Source organism: Oncorhynchus kisutch, linkage group LG26 (genome assembly GCF_002021735.2).
Source record: "Oncorhynchus kisutch isolate 150728-3 linkage group LG26, Okis_V2, whole genome shotgun sequence".
NCBI lineage: Eukaryota > Metazoa > Chordata > Actinopteri > Salmoniformes > Salmonidae > Oncorhynchus > Oncorhynchus kisutch.
Genome location: NC_034199.2, coordinates 19,785,243 through 19,809,113, shown reverse-complemented (window position 1 = coordinate 19,809,113; position 23,871 = coordinate 19,785,243). Strand labels below are relative to the sequence as shown.

At 46.5% G+C, this 23,871-nt stretch overlaps 1 protein-coding gene across 7 annotated transcripts in view; it reads left to right on the top strand.

The window, feature by feature from the left end:
* LOC109871045 (ubiquitin specific peptidase 9 X-linked) overlaps positions 1–23,871 on the top strand; it is an 83,063-nt gene that overhangs the window by 49,411 nt on the left and 9,781 nt on the right. For 6 of the 7 annotated variants that reach the window (XM_031805940.1, XM_031805939.1, XM_031805938.1 and 3 more), the window contains 18 exons: positions 160–297; positions 695–861; positions 1,232–1,340; positions 3,226–3,372; positions 7,781–7,927; positions 8,171–8,378; positions 8,691–8,911; positions 15,748–15,938; positions 16,251–16,424; positions 17,101–17,242; positions 17,450–17,653; positions 17,945–18,515; positions 19,613–19,736; positions 20,008–20,242; positions 20,598–20,727; positions 20,867–21,052; positions 21,403–21,623; positions 22,720–22,808. In XM_031805940.1, coding sequence (XP_031661800.1) covers positions 160–297; positions 695–861; positions 1,232–1,340; positions 3,226–3,372; positions 7,781–7,927; positions 8,171–8,378; positions 8,691–8,911; positions 15,748–15,938; positions 16,251–16,424; positions 17,101–17,242; positions 17,450–17,653; positions 17,945–18,515; positions 19,613–19,736; positions 20,008–20,242; positions 20,598–20,727; positions 20,867–21,052; positions 21,403–21,623; positions 22,720–22,808 — 3,404 coding nt within the window. The remainder of the gene's footprint in view (positions 1–159; positions 298–694; positions 862–1,231; positions 1,341–3,225; positions 3,373–7,780; positions 7,928–8,170; positions 8,379–8,690; positions 8,912–15,747; positions 15,939–16,250; positions 16,425–17,100; positions 17,243–17,449; positions 17,654–17,944; positions 18,516–19,612; positions 19,737–20,007; positions 20,243–20,597; positions 20,728–20,866; positions 21,053–21,402; positions 21,624–22,719; positions 22,809–23,871) is intronic. The other variant, XM_031805936.1, reaches the window with a different exon arrangement.

Here is a 23,871-nt window from a genome sequence, read left to right as displayed (position 1 = left end):
CGGGGAGGGAGGAAAGAGAACTTGGGAATTAAAGAAGTGGGGAGAGATGGGGTAGAAGGACAGACTGTACGTATGCAACTATGTTGATGCCTGTGACATCATCAGCTTTAATTGAACTGTTCCCTCCCTCTCCTTCCTTTTCCCTCTCGTCTCTTCCAGAACTTCTTCCAGGCGTCCAAGTACATCCCAGACATCTGTGTGATCCGGGCGGTGCAGAAGATAGTGTGGGCGTCGGGCTGTGGCACCGTACAGCTAGTCTTTAGCTCCAACGAAGAGATCAGCAAGATCTACGAGAAGGTACGCATGGCCGCTTATCCTTTGATCATCAGTCCATTGATTGATTATCTGTTTTATTTTGGTCTCAGTCTTAGGAGACTGTGCAGATCCCATTGCTCTATAGTGGGGTGTTGTGTAGGCCACTACACTCATGGATTTTCCTTCTATTAATAGTTCACAATTGTTTGTTGTTAGTATATTTTCTACCTTGATGAGGCTAGTGTGTATTGTTTAGCCTATACAGTCACAGATCTGTTTTTGTGTGTGTTGAGCGTCTGTTTAATGTCTGTCTTTCTGTGTCTCTCTGTGGTGCTTGCCGAAGGGACTAATTGGTTAATTGTGTGCACCTGCTTCCTGAAAAACAGAGAAGTGTGTGTTTATAAAGTCACAGCGGTGTGTGTGTCCTCCCCCGCTACAGACGAATGCGGCTAAGGAGCCGGACGAGGAGGATGAGCAGGTGTGTTGTGAGGCCCTGGAGATCATGACCCTGTGTTTCTCCCTGCTGCCCACCGCTCTGGACACACTCAGCAAGGAGAAGGCCTGGCAGACCTTCATCATAGACCTGCTAATGCACTGCCACAGCAAGTATGTACCCCCCGCCGTGTGTCTGTGTAAGGAGACGACGTGTGTGTGTGTGCGCTAGTTTGCCTGTCTATCAGCATCAGATGTGCACTTGACTGTAAGTCGCTCTGGATAAGAGAGTCTTCTAAATGGCGTCTGCTAAATAACCTAAATGTAGATGTTTTCATGTTAGGCTGGAAGAGCAGCCTGCCACACCTCAAGGCTGGTTTCTGCTGGTGTACCACAGTGGTCTCTGTGTTGTAACTGCTTCTTGTAGTGGATGAGATGTGGGATGGTCTGTGTCTATGGTAATGGTAATATCTGTCCCCAGGTCAGTTGGTGGATTGATGGATTAGTTTGTCTGTAGTATAATTGTCTTCTGATCTGTTTCCAGGTCAGTTCGTCAGATGGCCCAGGAGCAGTTCTTCCTCATGGCCACCAGGTGTTGCATGGGCCATCGACCCCTTCTCTTCTTCATCACCCTCCTCTTCACTGTGCTGGGGGTACGTATCAGCAACACTCTCCTCACTTCACTGTGCTGGGGGTACGTATCAGCAACACTCTCCTCACTTCACTGTGCTGGGGGTATGTATCAGCACCTCTCTCTTCTCTTCACTGTGCTGGGGGTACGTATCAGCAACTCTCTCTTCACTTCACTGTGCTGGGGGTACGTATCAGCTCTTCTCTCTTCTCTTCACTGTGCTGGGGGTACGTATCAGCACCTCTCTTTTCACTTCACTGTGCTGGGAGTATGCATCAGCACCTCTCTCTTCTCTTCACTGTGCTGGGGGTACGTATCAGCAACACTCTCCTCACTTCACTGTGCTGGGGGTATGTATCAGCACCTCTCTCTTCTCTTCACTGTGCTGGGGGTACGTATCAGCAACTCTCTCTTCACTTCACTGTGCTGGGGGTACGTATCAGCTCCTCTCTCTTCTCTTCACTGTGCTGGGGGTACGTATCAGCAACTCTCTTCACTTCACTGTGCTGGGGGTACGTATCAGCACCCCTCTCTTCACTGTGCTGGGGGTACGTATCAGCTCCTCTCTCTTCTCTTCACTGTGCTGGGGGTACGTATCAGCAACTCTCTTCACTTCACTGTGCTGGGGGTACGTATCAGCACCTCTCTTCACTGTGCTGGTGGTACGTATCAGCACTCTTCTCTTCACTGTGCTGGGGGTACGTATCAGCACCTCTCTCTTCACTTCACTGTGCTGGGGGTACGTATCAGAACCTTTCTCTTCACTGTGCTGGGGGTACGTATCAGCACCTCTCTCTTCACTTCACTGTGCTGGGGGTACGTATCAGAACCTTTCTCTTCACTGTGCTGGGGGTACGTATCAGCACTTCTCTCTTCACTGTGCTGGTGGTACGTATCAGCACCTCTCTCTTCTCTTCACTGTGCTGGGGGTACGTATCAGCACCTCTCTCTTCACTTCACTGTGCTGGGGGTACGTATCAGAACCTTTCTCTTCACTGTGCTGGGGGTACGTATCAGCACTTCTCTCTTCACTGTGCTGGTGGTACGTATCAGCACCTCTCTCTTCACTTCACTGTGCTGGTGGTACGTATCAGCACCTCTCTCTTCTCTTCACTGTGCTGGGTGTACGTATCAGCTCCTCTCTCTTCACTTCACTGTGCAGGGGGTATGCATCAGCACCTCTCTCTTCTCTTCACTGTGCTGGGGGTACGTATCAGCATCTCTCTCTTCACTTCACTGTGCTGGGGGTACATATCAGCACCTCTCACTGTGCTGGGGGTACATATCAGCACCTCTCACTGTGCTGGGGGTACATATCAGCACCTCTCACTGTGCTGGGGGTACATATCAGCACCTCTCACTGTGCTGGGGGTACATATCAGCACCTCTCACTGTGCTGGGGGTACATATCAGCACCTCTCACTGTGCTGGGGGTACGTACAGCACCTCTCACTGTGCTGGGGGTACATATCAGCACCTCTCACTGTGCTGGGGGTACGTACAGCACCTCTCTCATACATGAGTGTTTTGGGGTTTTACATTACTTTCACTGCAATCATGGCCCTGTTCAAATACATTGAACTTGCACTCTTACTGCCTGCCTTCGTTGAAGTTCTCACTGATCTCCCAAATCAGAATAAGCTAAGTTTGTATTATATCATATCATATATTATTTCTGCTATCTAGCCAGGAGAGAGCAGTGATCATTTCAAGGAAGGAAGGAGAAGGTATGCATGTACTGCTTAAAGTAGGCAGTGTTAAGTAAGCTGTCAACTGGTTTTCATGGCTTTTCAACAGCTTTAAAAAAAACAAAAACATTCCCTATTAGGTATTCAAACATTGATCTCTTGCTGATCCAGGTAATACAGTACTAATGTGAATGTACATGCTCTCTGTTTGTGTTCCAGAGCACCGCTAAGGAGCGGGCCAAGCATGCTGGGGACTATTTCACCCTGCTCAGGCACCTCCTGAACTATGCCTACAACAGCAACATCAACCTGCCCAACGCAGAGGTGCTGCTCAACAATGAAATCGACTGGCTCAAGAGGATCAGGGTATGACCATGATTCATCCAGATCTTGTGTCATGAATAATGCCCCTGAGCTTTGTGTTGAGTTAATTGCAGCTCATGGCTGAGGTTCTAGTCCTTGGTCAGAGCTAGGGCTGTTACGGTGACCGTATTACCGTCACACCGGCGGTCACGAGTCATGAAGGCAGTCAAATTCCACGTGACCGTTGAGTCACGGTAATTAGGCTTCTCCAAGCTCTGATGCTGCTGATGGTCATTAATATCCTACCAAACCTGTTAACCACCTGGTACTCAGCGCTCTATTGTCCCTCTAATCACTCTGACATCAATGCAAATGTCATCTAAAATCTAATCAAACTCTTCATGAGAGCACATGAGCTCCTGTTGCGCAACATTTCTATAGGCTATGCAATTGCGTGATAAAACCGAGTGATGGCCTGAGAGTGATGTTAAAAAAAGGATCCCATCAGCTTCCTATAGGCCTACTATATTTACTTCTCAACTTTCCTAATATTAAGGAACAGGAGTATAGCCTACATGGCTGACATGAAAATGAATCACGGGGAAAGCATCCTCCATTCGCTATTTAAATGCATAGATGACGTGTTTCCCCTGCCCTTGTTTGCATGATAATGGTCCATTCTAAATCAAAACAAATTTCACACATACAGTACAAGTCAAGTCTGTGCACACCTTATTTTGACTATTTTCTACATTGAAAAAACACTTGGAATCATGTAGTATCCAAAAAAGTGTTAATCAAAATAGATTTGAGATTCTTCTTTCCTTTGCACATTCTTGGAAAAATAGTCAACTCCTGTAGCCTAGCCCATAGGCCTATATTTTAATTTGACCTTTATTTAACTAGGCAAGTCAGTTAAGAAAAAAATCTTATTTTCAATGACTGCCTAGGAACAGTGGGTTAACTACCTTGTTCAGGGGCAGAATGACAGATTTTTACCTTGTTAGCTCGGGGATTCGATCTTGCAACCTTTCAGTTACAAGTCCAACTCTCTAACCACTAGGCTACTTGCCGCCCCAAAATGTATATGTTTTAAGGGGCCAAATAACTTCTTAAAATGTAAGCACATTATTCCGCTTTACAAGCAGCGTGTGAGTTTCAAGTTGTATATTTTTTTATTTCACCTTTATTTAACCAGGTAGGCTAGTTGAGAACAAGTTCTCATTTGCAACTGCGACCTGGCGAAGATAAAGCATAGCAGTGTGAACAGACAACATAGAGTTACACATGGAGTAAACAATTAACAAGTCAATAACACAGTAGAAAAAGAAAAAGAGAGTCTATATACAGTGTGTGCAAAAGGCATGAGGAGGTAGGCAAATAATTAAAATTTTGCAGATTAACACTGGAGTGATAAATGATCAGATGGTCATGTACAGGTAGAGATATTGGTGTGCAAAAGAGCAGAAAAGTAAATAAATATAAACAGTATGGAGATGAGGTAGGTAAAATTGGGTGGGCTATTTACCGATAGACTATGTACAGCTGCAGCGATCGGTTAGCTGCTCAGATAGCAGATGTTTGAAGTTGGTGAGGGAGATAAGTGTCTCCAACTTCAGCGATTTTTGCAATTCGTTCCAGTCACAGGCAGCAGAGAACTGGAACGAAAGGCGGCCAAATGAGGTGTTGGCTTTAGGGATGATCAGTGAGATACACCTGCTGGAGCGCGTGCTACGGGTGGGTGTTGCCATCGTGACCAGTGAACTGAGATAAGGCGGACCTTTACCTAGCATGGACTTGTAGATGACCTGGAGCCAGTGGGTCTGGCGACGAATATGTAGCGAGGGCCAGCCGACTAGAGCATACAGGTCGCAGTGGTGGGTGGTATAAGGTGCTTTAGTAACGAAACGGATGGCACTGTGATAAACTGCATCCAGTTTGCTGAGTAGAGTGTTGGAAGCTATTTTGTAGATGACATCGCCAAAGTCGAGGATCGGTAGGATAGTCAGTTTTACTAGGGTAAGTTTGGCGGCGTGAGTGAAGGAGGCTTTGTTGCGGAATAGAAAGCCGACTCTAGATTTGATTTTAGATTGGAGATGTTTGATATGAGTCTGGAAGGAGAGTTTACAGTCTAGCCAGACACCTAGGTACTTATAGATGTCCACATATTCTAGGTCGGAACCATCCAGGGTGGTGATGCTAGTCGGGCGTGCAGGTGCAGGCAGCGAACGGTTGAAAAGCATGCATTTGGTTTTACTAGCGTTTAAGAGCAGTTGGAGGCCACGGAAGGAGTGTTGTATGGCATTGAAGCTCGTTTGGAGGTTAGATAGCACAGTGTCCAAGGACGGGCCGGAAGTATACAGAATGGTGTCGTCTGCGTAGAGGTGGATCAGGGAATCGCCCGCAGCAAGAGCAACATCATTGATATATACAGAGAAAAGAGTCGGCCCGAGTATTGAACCCAGTGGCACCCCCATAGAGGCTGCCAGAGGACCGGACAGCATGCCCTCCGATTTGACACAATGAACTCTGTCTGAAAAGTAGTTGGTGAACCAGGCAAGGCAGTCATCAGAAAAACCAAGGCTACTGAGTCTGCCGATAAGAATATGGTGATTGACAGAGTCGAAAGCCTTGGCAAGGTCGATGAAGACGGCTGCACAGTACTGTCTTTTATCGATAGCGGTTATGATATCGTTTAGTACCTTGAGCGTGGCTGAGGTGCACCCGTGACCGGCTCGGAAACCAGATTGCACAGCGGAGAAGGTACGGTGGGATTCGAGATGGTCAGTGACCTGTTTGTTGACTTGGCTTTCGAAGACCTTAGAAGAGGGGGATGACTGCGGCAGCTTTCCAATCCTTAAGTTTGGGGATAATTGCATTTGTGGTCACTTTTGATTAATGGTGTTTTCTCGCTAAATGGAACATTCACACTTATAGCCTAATGCACCCTAAAAAAATCCATGCCTTTTGTGGCCAGTGACTGTTGTGCCCTTCTCTCTGAGTGCTGTGCAATTCATGACCTAATCTGGTCTTTCTCACAGGGAAGCCAGACACGTCGGGGACGCAACTACACGCGTCCTTATGTGAAAAAATGGCCTAATAGTTTATCAACATTTTAAGCTAAACGTTTTGATCTATTGCGTCAGCCTCACTGTGTAAAAAAGTGTTTTTGATGCTATTGGTTGTATTCATTTGGGATCTATCGCAGCCCACAACTGTCCCAGGCTGGGATATTTATTTCTTGCACAAAATAGAATAGTTCAACTTTTGTACTGTGGGGAATCGTAGATTGACGTAGGCTAGTGTTTTTGCTGTTCGTTTTGCTGTGGACAGTTCTTCTAATATCTTCTGAATTGGATAAGGACGCGTGCAGTTGCATCCCAGACAAGTCTGGCTTCCCTTGTAGCCTGTGAGAAGACCAGATTAGATCATGAATTGTGCAGCACTCAGCGAGAAGGGCACAACGGTCAATGGCCACAAAAGGCATGGATTTTTTTATGGTGCATTACGGCCAAACAAAGGGAATGACGCCGGGAAATTCGAAGCATTATCAAGTGCTTGTCAAATTGTGAATGAGAGACTGATGAAGTGTGTACAGCCTGCGCAAAAAAACAAAGCAGAGCTCATGCCTTTCAAGAGACTTTTTTTCAAATCATCAATAGAGTCGCATCATGCAGCATACAATGTATTACAAATCTGAACATATAGCCCAACGTTTGTAGGGCAACTAAAGTTACATTAACTTTAAATTAAGCATATTGGAGTAACTATTTATTTGTTAACCACTCAACACAGAATAGCCAAATGTGTGCACTCCCTCAAATCTTTTGGAGAAAATATCCTTACTGTTTGATTCAGCTTTGTTCAATTGTATTCTTCTACTCTAAAATAATGCCATGGAATTCTGACCAGATCTTGTCTGGTAAATGAACTAGTGTAGCCCACAGTCATATGGCATAGCCAGCTCAGGGCCTAACATAAGGACAACTCAGAGTAGCCTATTCTGTTATTCTGAAATAGACTACATTTTCTTCATATCATGTTTCTTTAGACCTGTGTATAAAATAAATAATGGATTCATTGTGAAGGTGTAAGCTTTATTACATGGATTTAATATACTTTTTAAAATGTAGATGTTCCAAATGTCTGCATCAGTAACTTGTAGGCTATGTATGGAAGCCAGGAGATGCTAAATGTGTATGTTAATTAACGGTCAATTATCGTGAGACCGACCGTTATTTTCTTGACAGTCACCGGCTGATGAAATTTCTTGACTGCCACAGCCCTAGTCAGAACTAGGTTGTATTCATTAGGGGACACCGTAACAAGATGTTAATCAACGGGGAGGGGAATCAAGCAAGCACTTGTTATTGGACAAGTCCATGTAGTCCTTTTCTGTTGTGTACTGTTCGGTGCTTAATGAATAGGACCCTGGTTGTTAGTACTGTGTGTGTGTGTGTGTGTGTCCCAGGATGAGGTAAAGAGGACAGGGGAGACGGGCGTAGAGGAAACCATCCTGGAGGGCCACATCGGGATCACCAAGGAGCTGCTGGCCTTCCAGACATCAGAGAAGAAGTACTACATCGGCTGTGAGAAGGGAGGGGCCAACCTCATCAAGGTATGATGGCATCCATTTTGTATTGAATTTAATCTTTTTACTTATTCACCGACATTAGTGGGGCCCTCGACAACATTTGATTTGGCCCACCAGAAGCTTCTAGAATGATCTTATGTGGTAATAAATATTTAAAATTTTAGCAGTGACATTCATATCTGTATGTGGCTGTAATAAATGTGCCGCACGCAGTAAATGTTACTTTCTTACCCTGTATTAACTCACTCTCCCTCCCCCTCTGTCCAGGAGTTGATAGATGACTTCATTTTCCCAGCATCGAACGTGTACCTGCAGTACATGAAGAGTGGGGAGTTCCCCACGGAGCAAGCCATCCCTGTCTGTAGCAGCCCCGCCTCTATCAACGCAGGCTTCGAGCTGCTGGTGGCGCTGGCGGTGGGCTGTGTCCGGAATCTAAAGCAGATGGTCGACACGCTCACTGATATGTACTACCTAGGTAGGAACTCTAAGAGGAAAACTACACAGAGTTGTGTTCTCCATTAACTTTCACTGATCAATGTTTGCATCTCAGAAAGCCAGAAATAGTATTACTTACTCTTGATCTGTATCTCATCATTACATTATTCTTTCTTCTCAATTTATATTCGGGGCAATCACATCCCTGCAACTCTACGCTTAAATGTAGTGATACAATCTAAAGTGATAAGAACTCACTCCCAGATTTACTTCCCTTCAGGTTGTGAGGCACAGAACCTATCCACCTGTGTTATTGTGTATGTCCAAATGATATCCCCACCCCATCTCCCAGGTTGTGAGGCTCTGACAGAGTGGGAGTATCTCCCCCCGGTGGGACCGAGGCCCACTAAAGGCTTTGTGGGACTGAAGAACGCCGGAGCCACCTGCTACATGAACTCGGTCATCCAGCAGCTCTACATGATCCCGCCCATACGCAACGGCATTCTGGCCATCGAGGGCACCGGCACTGATGTGGACGATGACATGTCCGGTGATGAGAAGCAGGAGAACGAGGTAATGCAGGAGAGAGCAGTATCGAGGAACGACTTTAGAATATAGAATGATATTATTTTATTTCATGATATCCAGTTGGTAGTTAGTCTTGTCCCATTGCTGCAGAACCCGTTACCGACTCAGGAAAGGCGAAGGTCGAGAGCCATGCTTCCTCTGAAACACAACCCGACAAGCCGCACTGCTTCATGACACAACGCTCGTTTAACCTGGAAGCCAGCCGCACCAATGTGTCGGAGGAAACACCGTACAGCTGGCTACCGAAGTCAGCGTGCATGAGCCCGGCCCGCCACAAGAGCACGATGGGACAAGGACATCCCAGCCGGCCAAGCCCTCCCCTTACCCGAACGGCGCTGGGGCAATTGTGAACCACCTCATGGGTGTCTCGGTCGTGGCCGGCTGCGACACAGCCCGGGATCGGACCGGGTCTGTAGTGATTCCTCTAGCACTGCCATGCAGTTCCTTAGACCGCTGCACCACTCTGGAGGCCCTGGAATTTAGAATTATCTGAAAGCAAATACTAGGGTTTAGTCATATGGTGATGTTGCGTTTGTTGGTTAATCCATGTTTCGTTAAAATAAGATTTAACTGGTCACACACATTTATCAGATGTTATTGTGGGTGTAGTGAAAAATGTTCCTAGCTCCAACATTGCAGGAGTATCTAACAATTCACAACAATATACACATCTCAAAGTAAAAGAATGAAATTAAGAAATATATGTGAGCGGACCAAGTACTTGGAGGTTGCTTTTAAGCGGAAAGGTGGAATAAACGAGTCAGGAGCAGGTTTTCTTAATTGAACAAAGATCTCTATTGAGGAACATAAATCTTCTTCTTCACAAGAACAAGAAACACAAGGTGAGTATCTTTAAACTATAACAATCACGGGTAATGCAGTAGAGAGCAGTATCGTGGAACCGCACAATCCTTCCTTAGAGAGCTCCCTTCGGTGGTCGTCCGGATCCGTGGTGACCATTCCCAAGAGATGGTGTCCTTTTCTTCTCCCTTCCGAAAGGTACGTCTTCTCCTCTGTAGAAGCCAACACTTTTCTTTCTCCCCTCTCTGCCGGTTCCCTCCTGTCTCTTGTAGGGGAAAGAGAATATCTCATTAGTACCTTCAGCTGTCCTTAATTGCCTCTGATTACCTTGACTGCCATGCCGGACTGGGCTACTGTCCCTGGGAGCAGCCTGCCCTCTGGTGGTCCATCCACATACCTCCCCCCTCAGGACCGTACTGGAGGGCTTGGGCGCCAGATGCGCCATCTTGGTCACGTCGGGACAGCGCGTCCGCATTCCCGTTCCTCGATCCAGCCCTGTGGATGACATGGAAAGAGAACCGTTGTAAAGCAAGAAACCATCTGGCTATTCTGTTGTTATTGTTTTTCTTACCGGCCATCCACGTGAGGGGAGCATGGTCAGTAACGAGGGCAAACCTACGCCCGAGTAAGTAGTACCAGAGATAATCGAGGGCCCACTTAATGGCTAGGGCCTCTTTCTCTATGGTAGCATATCTCTGTTCCCGAACACTGAGCTTCCTACATATGAAGAGAGTAGGCCTCTCTGCTTTGCCTTCACCCTGAGCTTGGACGGCTCTGCTCCCCTTATCTGAGGCTTCCACCTGCGCAATGAACTCTTGGGAGAAGTCAGGAGCATGCAGGTCGGGATCAGCGCACAGGCTCTCTTTTCTTGATGAGGTTTGTGAGGGGTTTGGCAATACCCAGGGATGAAATGGCAATAATATCCCTTTATCCCCAAGAAGGCTCCAACATCCTGCTTTGTCTGGGGCCGCGTCCAGTCCCGAATGGCCCTGGTCTTTTGTGCCTGTGGGCGTATTTTTCCGTTCCCCACGGTGTATTCCGCTTCGGACAGACCCAGGCAGCATTTTTTGGAATTGGCCGTCAGCCCTGTAGCCTCCAGGCACACGAGCACCGACCGTTGTCGCAGGAGGTGGCTATCCCAGTCCTTGCTGTGGATGACCACATCGTCTATGTACACCACCGTATACTCTTGATGGGGCCGTAGAACGGCATCCATGAGGCGTTGAAAAGTTGCCGCAAGAAGGGCATCCTCACATACTGAAAAAGTCCCTCCAATGTGGCGAAGGCAGTCTTTGGGCGGTCCTCCGGAGCCACCGGCACTTGCCAATATCCCTTCGTCAAATCCAGGGTGGTGATGAACTTGGCCTTTCCTAAGCGCTCAGAGTTCATCCACGTGGGGCATGGGATACGCGTTGAATGTAGAGATGGCTTTTACACCCCTAAAGTTGTTGCAGAGCCCCATACTGCCGTCCGGTTTGGGGACCATGACTATGGGACTGGACCACTCACTCGTAGATGGCTCGATCACCCTCGACCTTAGCATCTCCCTTACCTCGTTCTTTGCGATGACTCTGCGGGCCTCAGGAATCCCGTAAGGCCGGATATGCACCTTCTTGCCGGGTTCAGTGTGGATATGATGAAACAGAACATCTGTTTGTCCTGTTAAGGGCGAGAATACCCTGCCGAATTGCATAATCAGCATGGCTAGCTGTCTCGACTCCTCTGGCAGGAGTGTTCGGCCATGGCGCACCTGTAGCAGGGCCTCCTTTTTCCTTGTCCTCCACGGCCATCAAAGCCACACCCTCCTCTCTCCCGTGGTACTTCTTTAGCAGGTTGATATGATAGAGTTGGACCTTCTTCCTCCTGTCCGTTTGCTGATGAGGTAATTGACCGGTGATACCCTTTCCGTTACCTCGTAAGGCCCCTCCACTGCGCCAGCAAGCTGTGTTTGGCCGTGGGCACAAGTACCATCACTTTCTCTCCCACGGTCAACTCCCTGGGTGTCGCTGACACCCGGCCTATGATTAGAGTCTGTTGTGCCTTTTTCAAATGCAAATGTACTATGGGCCAGACTGCCGACAGGCGGTCCCTCATCAGGGTAACATGTTCTATCGTCGACTGGAATGGGCATGGTTGGGCTTCCCAGGTCTCCTTGGCTAAGTCGAGGATCCCTCGACATGACCTGCCGTAGAGCAATTCGAAGTGGACGCCTGGGGTACTTCTCGCAGGGCAAACATTAAGTTGGGCAGAAGCATGTCCCAGTTTTTTCCGTCTCTGCACACCACTCTTCTCAACATGCTTTTAATCGTTTTGTTCAGGCGTTCGCACAAACCATCTGTCTGCGGGTGGAATATGCTGGTGCGTATCTGTTGAACTTGGTATAACCGACTGAAGTCCTTCATCAACCAGGACATAAACGGTGTTCCCCTGGTCGGTTTGGATCATCTTGGGAAGGCCCAGCCGGGAGAACAGCATGAACAATTCCTTGGCGATTTCCTTTGACATGTTGCGAAGGGTATGGCCTCTGGGAACTTGGTAGCGTAATCTACGACAACCAGGATGTACTCTCGTCCTCTGGCGGATTTCGGTAAGGGTCCTACGAGGTCCATAGCTATGCGTTCGAAGGGAGTCTCTATGATGGGGAGAGGAATCAAAGGATTACGCAGTTGTGGCCGTGGAGCTGTACGCTGACATTGATCACACGTCCTGCAATACCTGGCCACATCTCGGGTAACACGGGCCCAATAGAACCTCTGCATGATTCTGTTGATTGTTTTGTCCCATGCCAGGTGTCCTCCTAGGATGTGGGAATGGGCTAGCTGTAGGGGAAGTATCCCTGTATGGTTTAGGCACCATTAGTAATTCCTGTTTTTCACCCCTTCATTGCACGACCCAATTCCTGGAATAGCGGTGTTGGGTCCGTATTTCTTCCTCTGCTCCAGAGGACGAGGCTACATTTCCTTGTAGGGCTACTACCTCGAGCTTGGACTTGGTCTTTTTATTCCTCTGCTTTCCTGCACCCCTCCGGTGGCCCGGCTCTTGGCGTGTGATAGACTTGGGGTAATAGAGGGGTAATAGAGAACTGATCCCCTTTGTCAGGTGCGTAACGTCATCTGCCGAAACTTCTTATATAGGGGACAGTCTCTCCCGATCAATAATGGCACCTTCAGCTGGGGTACTTTCCCCGTCCTGACTGTACACCTTACTTTCGGGGTGAGAATGGACAGACTCACGGTGGGTTAGTAGTGGGTATCTCCATGGACACAGGACACGGCTACTTTCCTCTAAAGCGGAAAGGTGGAATAAACAAGTCAGGAGCAGGTTTTCTACCTCTGTTGAGATAGTTTTTACATAAATCACGGGTGTGTCACCGCCCTCACAATCCTTCCTTGGAGAGCTCCCTTCGGGTGGTCATCCGGATCCACGGTGACCATTCCCAAGAGATGGTGTATCCCCTTCTTCTCCCTTCTGAAAGGTACGTCCTCTCCTCTGGAGAAGCAAACACTCTTTTATTTTATATTTTATTATATATATATATAGATAGATAGATAGATAGATATATATATATATATATATATATATATATATATATATATATATATATATATATATATATATATATATATATATATATATATATATATATTATATATATATATATATATATATATATTATATATATATATATATATAATAAATATATATATATATATATATATTAGTCTGGTTCATCCTTGGGAGCAATTTCCAAACGCCTGAAGGTACCACGTTCATCTGTACAAACAATAGTACGCAAGTATAAACACCATGGGACCACGCAGCCGTCATACCGCTCAGGAAGGAGATGCGTTCTGTCTCCTAGAGGTGAATGCACTTTGGTGAAAATCAATCCCAGAACAACAGCAGAGGACCTTGTGAAGATGCTGGAGGAAACAGGTACACAAGTATCTATATCCACAGTAAAACGAGTCCGACAGCAACATTACCTGAAAGGCCGCTCAGCAAGGAAGAAGCCACTGCTCCAAAGCCGCCATTAACAAGCCAGACTAAGGTTTGCAACTGCACAAGGGGACAAAGAGCGTACTTTTTGGAGAAATGTCCTCAGTTCTATTTTTGTTTCATCAGACCAGTTTGGCAATAATGACCATTGTTATGTTTGGAGGCAAAAGGGGGAGGCTTGCAACCCGAAGAACACCATCCCAACCGTGAAGCACATGGGTGGCAGCATCATGTTGTGGGGGTGCTTTGCTGCAGGAGGGACTGGTGCACTTCACAAAATAGATGGCATCATGAGGTAGGAAATAGATGTGGATATATTGAAGCAACATCAAGACATCAGTAAGGAAGTTAAAGCTTAGTCACAAATGGGTCTTCCAACTGGACAATGACCCCAAGCATACTTCCAAAGTTGTGGCAAAATGGCATAAGGACAACAATGTCAAGGTATTGGAGTGGCCATCACAAAGCCCTGACCTCAATCCCATAGAAAAATTGTGGGCAGAACTGAAAAAACGTGTGCGAGCAAGGAGGCCTACAAACCTGACACAGTTACACCAGCTCTGTCAGGAGAAATGGCCAAAATTCACCCAACTTATTGTGGGAAGCTTGTGGAAGGCTACCCAAAACAGTTTAAAGGCAATCCTACCAAATACTAATTGAGTGTATGTAAACTTCTGACCCACTGGGAATGTGATGAAGGAAATAAAAGCTGAAATAAATAATTCTCTCTATTATTATTCTGACATTTCACATTCTTAACATGAAGTGGTGATCCTGAATGACCTAAGACATGGAATTTTTACTAAGATTAAATGTCAGGAATTGTGAAAAATTTGGCTAAGGTGTATGTAAACGTCTGACTTCAACTGTGTGTGTGTGTGTATGTGTGTATGACGAGCAATGTCGGAGTGGCATAGACTAGAATACAGTATATACATTTGAAATGAGTAAAACAGTATGTAAACATTATTAAAGTGACCAGTTATTCCATGTCTATGTACATAGGGCAGCGGCCTCTAAGGTGCAGAGTTGAGTAACCAGGTGGTAGCCAGCTAGTGACAGTGACTAAGTTCAGACCAGAGTACTGGGTAGAGGCTGGCTATTGATGACTATTTTAGTCTGATGGCCTTGAGATAGAAGCTGTTTTTCAGTCTCTTTGTCCCGGCTTTGATGCACCTGTACTGACCTCGCCTTCTGGATGATAGTGGGGTGAACAGGTCGTGGCTCCGGTAGTTGATCTTTTTGGCCTTCCTGTGACATTGGGTGCTGAAGGTGTCCTTTAGGGCAAGCAGTGAGCCCCCGATGATGCGTTTGGCAGACAGCCCTGCGGTTGCCGGCAGTGCAGTTGCCGGCATTTCAGATTGTCAGTGATGTGTACGCTGAGGAACTTAACTTTCCACCTTCTCCACTGCTGTCCTGTCGATGTGGATAGGGGGGTGCTCCTTCTGCTGTTTCCTGAAGTCCACGATCAGCTCCTTTTGTTTTGAGGGAGAGATTATTTTCCTGGCACCACTCCGCCAGGGCCCTCACCTCCTCCCTGTAGGCTGACTCATTGTTGTTGGTAATCAGGCCTACTACTGTTGTGTTGTCTGCAAACTTGATGATTTAGTTTGAGGTGTGCGTGGCCACGCAGTCATGGATGAACAGGGAGTAGAGGAGAGGGCTGAGCACGCACCCTTGTGGGGCCCCAGTGTTGAGGATCAATGAAGTGGAGGTGTTATTTCCTACCTTCACCACCTGGGGACGGCCCATCAGGAAGTCCAGGACCCAGTTGTGCAGGGCGCGGTTCAGACCCAGGGCCCAGAGCTTAATGATGAGCTTAGAGGGTACTATGGTGTTGAAGGCTGAGCTCTAGTTCCATTGGTAGCTGCAGTTGATATTAGCTCCTTAGCTGAGACACTTTTATGGCACTGAAGATGTGGGGTGTTGCGGTAATAGAGTATGTGGTTTAAAACCTGTTCCATTGTGTGTCCTAATGACCAGGACCCAGCTTAACCCTGTGTGTCCATTTTCCCCTACAGAGTAATGTGGACCCGCGAGATGAGGTGTTTAACTACCACCACCAGTTTGACGACAAGCCATCGCTCAGTAAATCGGAGGACAGGAAGGAGTACAACATCGGGGTGCTGCGCCACCTGCAGGTCATCTTTGGCCACCTGGCCTCCTCCAGACTGCAGTACTACATACCGAGAGGCTTCTGGAAACAGTTCAGGTTAGTGGAGGGAAGAGAATGATTACCTGGAAAAACCAGATGGGTCATACATACCAGTATTTTAAAGGCCCAATGCAGCTGTGTTTCTCATCTCTAATCTGGGTAACAATTAAGTACCTTACTGTGATTTGTTTTTAATCAAAATGGTCAAATATGTACACTGTACAGTGCATTCAAAAAGTATTCAGACCCCTTGACTTTTTCCACATTTTGTTACGTTACTGCCTTGTTCTAAAATGGATGAAGTCGTTTTTTCCCTCATCAATCTACACACAATACCCCTTAATGATTAAGCCTCATCCCATCCTATAGGTTATGGGGCGAGCCTGTGAATCTGCGAGAGCAGCACGATGCCCTGGAGTTCTTCAACTCTCTAGTGGACAGTCTGGACGAGGCTCTGAAAGCCCTGGGTCACCCAGCCATGCTCAGTAAGGTGCTGGGTGGATCCTTTGCTGACCAGAAGATCTGCCAGGGGTGCCCACATAGGTAACTCAAACACCTCCATAGGAACATATCTAAGATCAGGGATATCTTGGCAATTCATAACGTCAACCATTATGGGGGAGAATGTGAAACTGACTTGAGATCTGGTCTAGGGGCAAAATGGACTAATGCTTATTGTTCACGCATCTCAGGGTAATTGATTTGAAGATGTCCATTTCTGCAGAGAGAGAGATTTGTTAGTAGTGGTTTTATATGAGGCTGCTTCAGTGTTTAGTCTCCCTAAACATCCAGGTTGCCTCTCACCATTTTCAAATGTTCTGTCTTGACATGTTCCAGCATAACATGTCTTTGTCACTACCTATGTCACAACCTTATCTGCTTCAATAAAATACAAAGTGGATAGCAGGATGGAGACCAGAGGTTATGATTAAGGTATACTTAAATTTAACGCCCCCACAATCCACGCCTCCAATAATTTCCCAGTGTGCCATGGAGTTACACCCATTACTATATTTGTTAGTGACAGAGACATTGTTGAAGTCTTTCATTTGCAGTCCTATGGCCTTCACCAAGTGAATATTTGCATGAAAATCCGTCACCAATTGGATGGAAACCTAGCGAGTGAAACCAGACCCGAGTCACTGCTGTTGCCTAGAGTCGGGTTTATGAGACTATACAGTGTTGGTTGAAATGAATGTGGATATTGTGTGTGCTACAGGTATGAGTGTGAGGAGTCGTTCACCACTCTGAATGTAGACATCAGGAACCACCAGAACCTGTTGGACTCAATGGAGCAGTACGTCAAAGGAGACCTGCTGGAGGGTGCTAACGCATACCACTGTGAGAAGTGCAACAAGAAGGTGAGAATAATGTTTTTCTTATCAGATCTTACAATTGAAATGGACCAATAGCCTTTTTTCCTAACTAGCTACATTCCTATAGGCTTTCCAGGGTTGTAGCAAAAGCCTGCTTGCCCAGTAGGTCTCCGGGAGGAGGGTTACCTTAGGCCCCCTGACCAGAAGGCTAGTAGCAGTAACGTGTTTGCTCGTCTCCCCCCCACCCTCCAGGTGGACACAGTGAAGCGGCTGCTGATCAAGAAGCTTCCCCCAGTGCTGGCCATCCAGCTGAAGAGGTTTGACTACGACTGGGAGAGGGAGTGTGCCATCAAGTTCAACGACTACTTTGAGTTCCCCAGGGAGCTGGACATGGAGCCTTACACAGTAGCCGGGGTGGCCAAGCTGGAGGGGGACGACGTCAACCCAGAGAACCAGGTTAGGGATGACATGAAGATGACACAGATTATTACATTGTGTGTAGAAATACGGAGTAAATGTCTATTTTAATGATTTTATAATGTTGTAGTTGTCGTTCTAACATTTCAGATAGTTGAAATGAGAAATATTTTATGTAAATTAATTCAGATGGGATCCCATTTGAAGGGACAATTCACTCCAAAAAATCAGTGTCAGATGTCTTCATACCTCACTTTGGAGTGAACTGTCCCTTTAAACGAACCAATTAAGTTGTTCACTTCAACATCAATTATTGTGTCCTGCCCTCAGGTGATCCAGCAGAACGAGCCCTCTGAACCAGAGCCCCCAGGCAGCTCCAAGTACCGCCTGGTTGGGGTGCTGGTCCACTCAGGCCAGGCCAGCGGCGGACACTACTACTCCTACATCACACAGAGGAACGTGGGCGGGGCAGACGGCGAGCGGAACCGCTGGTACAAGTTTGACGATGGCGACGTGACGGAGTGCAAGATGGACGACGAGGAGGAGATGAAGAACCAGTGCTTCGGAGGGGAGTACATGGGCGAGGTGTTTGACCACATGATGAAGAGGATGTCGTACCGGCGTCAGAAGCGCTGGTGGAACGCATACATCCTCTTCTACGAGCGGATGGACTCACTGGACAAGGACAGCGAGCTGGTCAAGTACATTCAGGAGCTGACCATCTCATCCTCGTCCAACAACAAGCCGCCGCACCAGGTCAAGATGCCCAACGTGATCGAGTGCAGCGTGCGCAAGCAGAATGTGCAGTTCATGCACAACCGTATGCAGTACAGCCTGGAGTATTTCCAGTTTGTTAAGAAACTTCTGACCTGTAACAGTGTCTATTTAAACCCACCGCCAGGTAACTGGAACACACACACGCACACACACACACACACACACACACACACGCGCGCTTCAGAATACCTCCTTTTGAGTTTTAGAGCTCTTCTCGGGGTGGGTGTTGCTGCTACTCTGAGGTTTTGTTTGTCTCCTTTGTTCTCCCCTGTTATTTCCCCTGCTAATGTGTACAACCCAAGAAGTGAGATTGATATTACTGTGATTTGCCTTTTTCATTTGTGCACTGTGAATGATCCAACCTCTCACCGTAGTACCATAACAAGGCTTTTAATCACTGTAACAGCGACATGACTTTTGCTTTAATAGCAGATGCTTTCATTCCTCTCAATATTTAAAAAGATGACAAAGCCCCCCTCGTTTTAATCTTACCACTGGTAACACTGTGTTGGAGATGTATTCAACTTCACCGCCCCCGTAGAGAGTTGTATGAAGAAGGAAAGAGCTGACTATAAACTGCAGCAGTTTCCTCTGCCTTCTGCATTATTAATGCAGCCAGCCAGCCAGGCCACAGTGTACTGCTGTCTGTCTGTCTGTTGCACAACAGGCACAGGGAAATGAACTGACTACTGCAGGGTTAGCCATCAGTGTAAAAGCACTTGGTCGGGATGAATTGCTTCATCTCGTATGTGTGTGTGTGTGTGTGTGTGTGTGTGTGTGTGTGTGTGTGTGTGTGTGTGTGTGTGTGTGTGTGTGTGTGTAGGAGGGTGAGGTTTGTTAGGATGCGTTTGTTTCTTTTTAGTGTCTTGTGTGCAAACGGACAACTGTTCTCGTCAATGTCCCCAATTTCAGCCTCTCATTTAGAAGTAAGCAGCGAATTAGGTCATACGGCTCTATTTGAACAGTGATGAGATTCTCGGATTCGGCTCCAGTGACTGACTCACACATTAACTTTGAAATTGAAATATTTCGGTCTGTGAAGCACAGGAATAGTCTCTTGCTGAATATTATTCAATACCAACTTAATCCTTCACTAATTTGCATTTAGAGAAGAAACATTGAATTTTCTTTCCTTTTTTCATTGAAATGTTCCATTTGGAACTTTAATACTAATTTGTGACTGAAGTCTGAAGCAATGTTTATGTTGTTTGGTTGAATCAGGACAAGACCATCTACTGCCTGAGGCGGAGGAGATGGCTATGATTAGTGTTCAGCTGGCTGCTAAGTTCCTATTCAGCACTGGGTTCCACACCAAGAAAGTAGTGAGGGGGCCCGCCAGTGACTGGTGAGTACTGTCTGTCTCACCTTTCAACTTTGACCTGTGTACAGATGTTGACCTGAGTGAAGGATGTTTGTTTTGTTATTCTTTGTTTTGTTATTCCTTTCTATCCCTGTCTCATCAGTCTCCCCTTTCTCCTCCTCACTCTTTATCTCCACTCTCCCTTGCATCATTCTCTCCCCTTCTGAAACTACCCCTGCTTCCTTCATCCGTTGACGCATCCCTCTCTCCTCTCCCCTTTCTCTAATCACGTGTGTATCTCTCTCTCCATCCCCAGGTATGATGCACTTTGCGTCCTGCTGAGACACAGTAAGAATGTACGCTACTGGTTTGCACACAACTTCCTGTTTGCCTACACCAACCGCTTCTCCGAGTACCTGCTGGAGTGCCCCAGTGCCGAGGTCCGGGGAGCGTTTGCCAAACTCATCGTCTTCATTGCACACTTCTCCCTGCAAGACGGACCCTGCCCCTCCCCCACTGCCTCTCCTGTCGGAGCCTCCACCCAACCACAGGTGAATGGGCTGGTTCTCCTATTCCTAAAACACAAACTGTCAGGATGGTGTTCCGTAGGCATGAAACGGGTGAAACATTTTGAAACAGAGCAGGTACTACCTGGAATTGTCCAATAAGAACTCTTGTTTTCAGCTTCTGTTTTCAAATGTCCCCCCCCCCCCCCCCCCCCCGTTTCATGCATACTGAGCATTACCCCATACAAGCAACTTTTCTCTGTTCTTGTGGAATATGTTTTAACTTCCCCCTCTCTTTCTCTCTCTCCCCCCTCTCTTTCTCTCTCTCTCTCTCTCTCTCTCTCTCTCTCTCTCTCTCTCTCTCTCTCTCTCTCTCTGTCTCTGTGTGTGTGTGTGTCAGGCATGTGATAACCTGAGTCTCAGTGACCACCTGTTGAGGACTGTATTGAACCTGCTCAGGAGAGAGGTGTCAGAGCACGGCCGACACCTGCAGCAGTACTTCAACCTCTTCGTTATGTATGCCAACCTGGGTAAGGAACACACACACACAGCCTGCCATACACACCTGCTCTCTCAACCCCTTGAGGAAGAGTATGGCTCACTGGCTATTAATTTCTCTTGCCTCGCTCTCCTTCTCTTCCTTATACCCTCCGTCCCACCCTTCTCCAGGGCTGGCAGAGAAGACCCAGTTGTTGAAGCTGAGTGTCCCAGCTACGTTCATGCTGGTGGCTTTAGACGAGGGGCCTGGCCCTCCCATAAAGTACCAGTATGCTGAACTAGGCAAACTGTACACCGTAGTCTCCCAACTGGTGCGCTGCTGTGACGTGGCCGCGCGCATGCAGTCCTCCATCAATGGTGAGTTCACTCAGGGGTGAGGGGTCGTGACCTATGGTCAACGGACAAAGACGAACCAGTAACACCTGAGTCATATTGGGGCGGCAGTGTAGCGGCAGTGTAGCCTAGTGGTTAGAGCATTGGACTAGTAACCGAAAGGTTGCAAGTTCAAATCCCAGAGCTGACAAGGTACAAAATCTGTCGTTCTGCCCCTGAACAGGCAGTTAACCCACTGTTCCTAGGCCGTCATTGACAATAAGAATTTGTTCTTAACTGACTTGCCTAGTTAAATAAAGGTAAAAAATAATAAAAAAATATATAAAAATAAATTCATTGTCATTCTCTCTCTCCCTCTTTCTCTCTACATCCAGGTAACCCCCCTCTCCCTAACCCGTACGGTGATGCCAACCAGACCACCCCGGTGATGCCCGTGCAGCAGCTGGTGGGAGAGATCCTGTTCGTAAGGACCAGCTACGTAAAAAAGATCATTGAGGACTGCAGCAACTCAGAGGAGACAGTCAAGCTGCTGCGCTTCAGCTGCTGGGAAAACCCCCAGTTCTCCTCCACTGTACTATCAGAGCTGCTCTGGCAGGTAAGTGTTAAAACTGGTGAAAACACAGATGGACACACACACACACACTTGTTTTTCTGTCCTCGTGGGGACCTACAATTTATTTCCATTCTAAATCCTATTTTCCCTATACTTAACACCTAACCCTAATCCTAACCCCTTAGCTTTTGTCCTCGTAGAGGCGTGTGAAGTCCCCACAAGGGACAATTTTCCTTGTTTTCCTATCCTTGTGGGGACTTTTGGGGATTTCAGGTCCCCACGAGGGTAGAAGAGCAAGACCACACACACACACACCCCCACACAAACTAGACAGGTTTTACAGATATAAGTATATATATTTTTAGTGGGTAGGTCAGCTTTAATATTACAGATATATTATGGCTTCTATCACTGTAATTGTCTGCATCATTTCCAATCCCCCGTATCTTTTTTTGTAAATATATACTCTACTGTTCAAAAATTTGGGGTCACTTAGAAATGTCCTTGTTTTTGAAAGAAAAGCACATTTTCTGTCCATTTTAAAATGACATCAAATTGATCAGAAATACAGTGTAGACATTGTTAATGTTGAAAATTACTATTCTAGCTAGAAACGGCAGATTTTGAGGAAAAAAAGAAGAAAAAATGATGGAAAATCTACATACAGGCGTACAGAGGCCCGTTTATCAGCAACCATCACAACTGTGTTCCAATGGCACGTTGTGTTAACTGATCCAAGTGAAGAGGCGACTCCGGGATGTTGCCTTCTAGGCAGAGTTCCAAAGAAAAAGCCATATCTCAGACTGGCCAATAAAAAGAAAAGATTAAGATGAGCAAAAGAACACAGACACTGGACAGAGGAACTCTGCCTAGAAGGCCAGCATCCCGGAGTCGCCTCTTCACTGTTGATGTTGAGACTGGTGTTTTGCGGATACTATTTAATGAAGCTGCCCGTGAAGTCACATTTAGAAGTGTTCCATACAATGAGGTGGGAAACTATTGCATCTCAGAAGCCCCAAGTCTCCTCCTCCTACAATCAATTTCTCCGACTGGTCTTTATGTCTTCCTATTGGACATATTTCCGTTAATAAGATGTGTGCTAGATCTTATTGATAGTGTGTGTTTTGTTATCCCCCAGGTGGCGTACTCGTACACCTACGAGCTGAGGCCTTACCTGGACCTGCTGCTGCAGATCCTGCTCATTGAGGACTCCTGGCAGACTCACAGGTAGGTCAGACCCGGGGGGCAGCATCATATCTTTGCTCCTCACTTTGATCTGGAAAGGGTCACTCAGTGGACTCAGGATTTTTGTCCCAACCTAGTGTGTACTAGGGCTGTCAAAGTTTATCATGCTTCTTCTTCACTAAACGGAGCCTTTTATTTAAGGTGCATGTGTTTCCACACGGAACACATCTACAATCAATGGTTGCGCCTTTACATAGCTGAAGACCGTGTGCCTCTAGCCAAAATCATGTAGAAGTTATGCACAATATTACCGGAGCTAAGTTTTTCTTTCTGCTGCAGATTTGTGCGCCTATCACAGGCTTTTTAACCTACTCGCAGGACACCATTTTTTTTGTTTTATAACATTGTTTAGCTAGCTAGTCATGTTAGCTAGCTAGCTAGCTACCAACCGGATAACTTGACCACTGTCTAGGCTATGCACAAATTTGGATGGCACAGGAAAAACTGAAAAGGAATAGGCTACTCAAAGAGATGCTTCAATGGTAGGCTGCATATGCAAGAGTGGGGTGTGTGGGAGGGAGAGTGTAGGCCTATGTGTGTAAAGTTATCTGAACAGTACAGGGTTTTCATAACATTGTTGGACACGTTTAAAATCTCTTTGTTCTTTGTATCCATAGAGACAGTTATTTTTTCCTATAGTTACACTCATTTAGAATGCCTGAAGCTTTAACAGTACTTAAAGGTGTGTGTGTGTGTGTGTGTGTGTGTGTGTGTGTGTGTGTGTGTGTGTGTGTGTGTGTGTGTGTGTGTGTGTGTGTGTGTGTGTGTGTGTGTGTGTGTGTGTGTGTGTGTGATAAGAGGGTGTGTGTGCATTGATAAGAGGGAGTAGGCCTACTTAAACATTGGGAGCATTGTATGTTAGTGACTTTTTTTGGTGTTTATGTTGAAAATGCTATTAAAACATAATTTTGTGTTTCCATCCATTACAATCAAAGCATAGTCTGCCTGTAATTCAATGCACTGCTTTTAAAATAGAATAGATCTTTATCTAGGGCCAAATTTGAGCAAATTCAACATTTGTGATTAACTAATTACCTCAATTTTT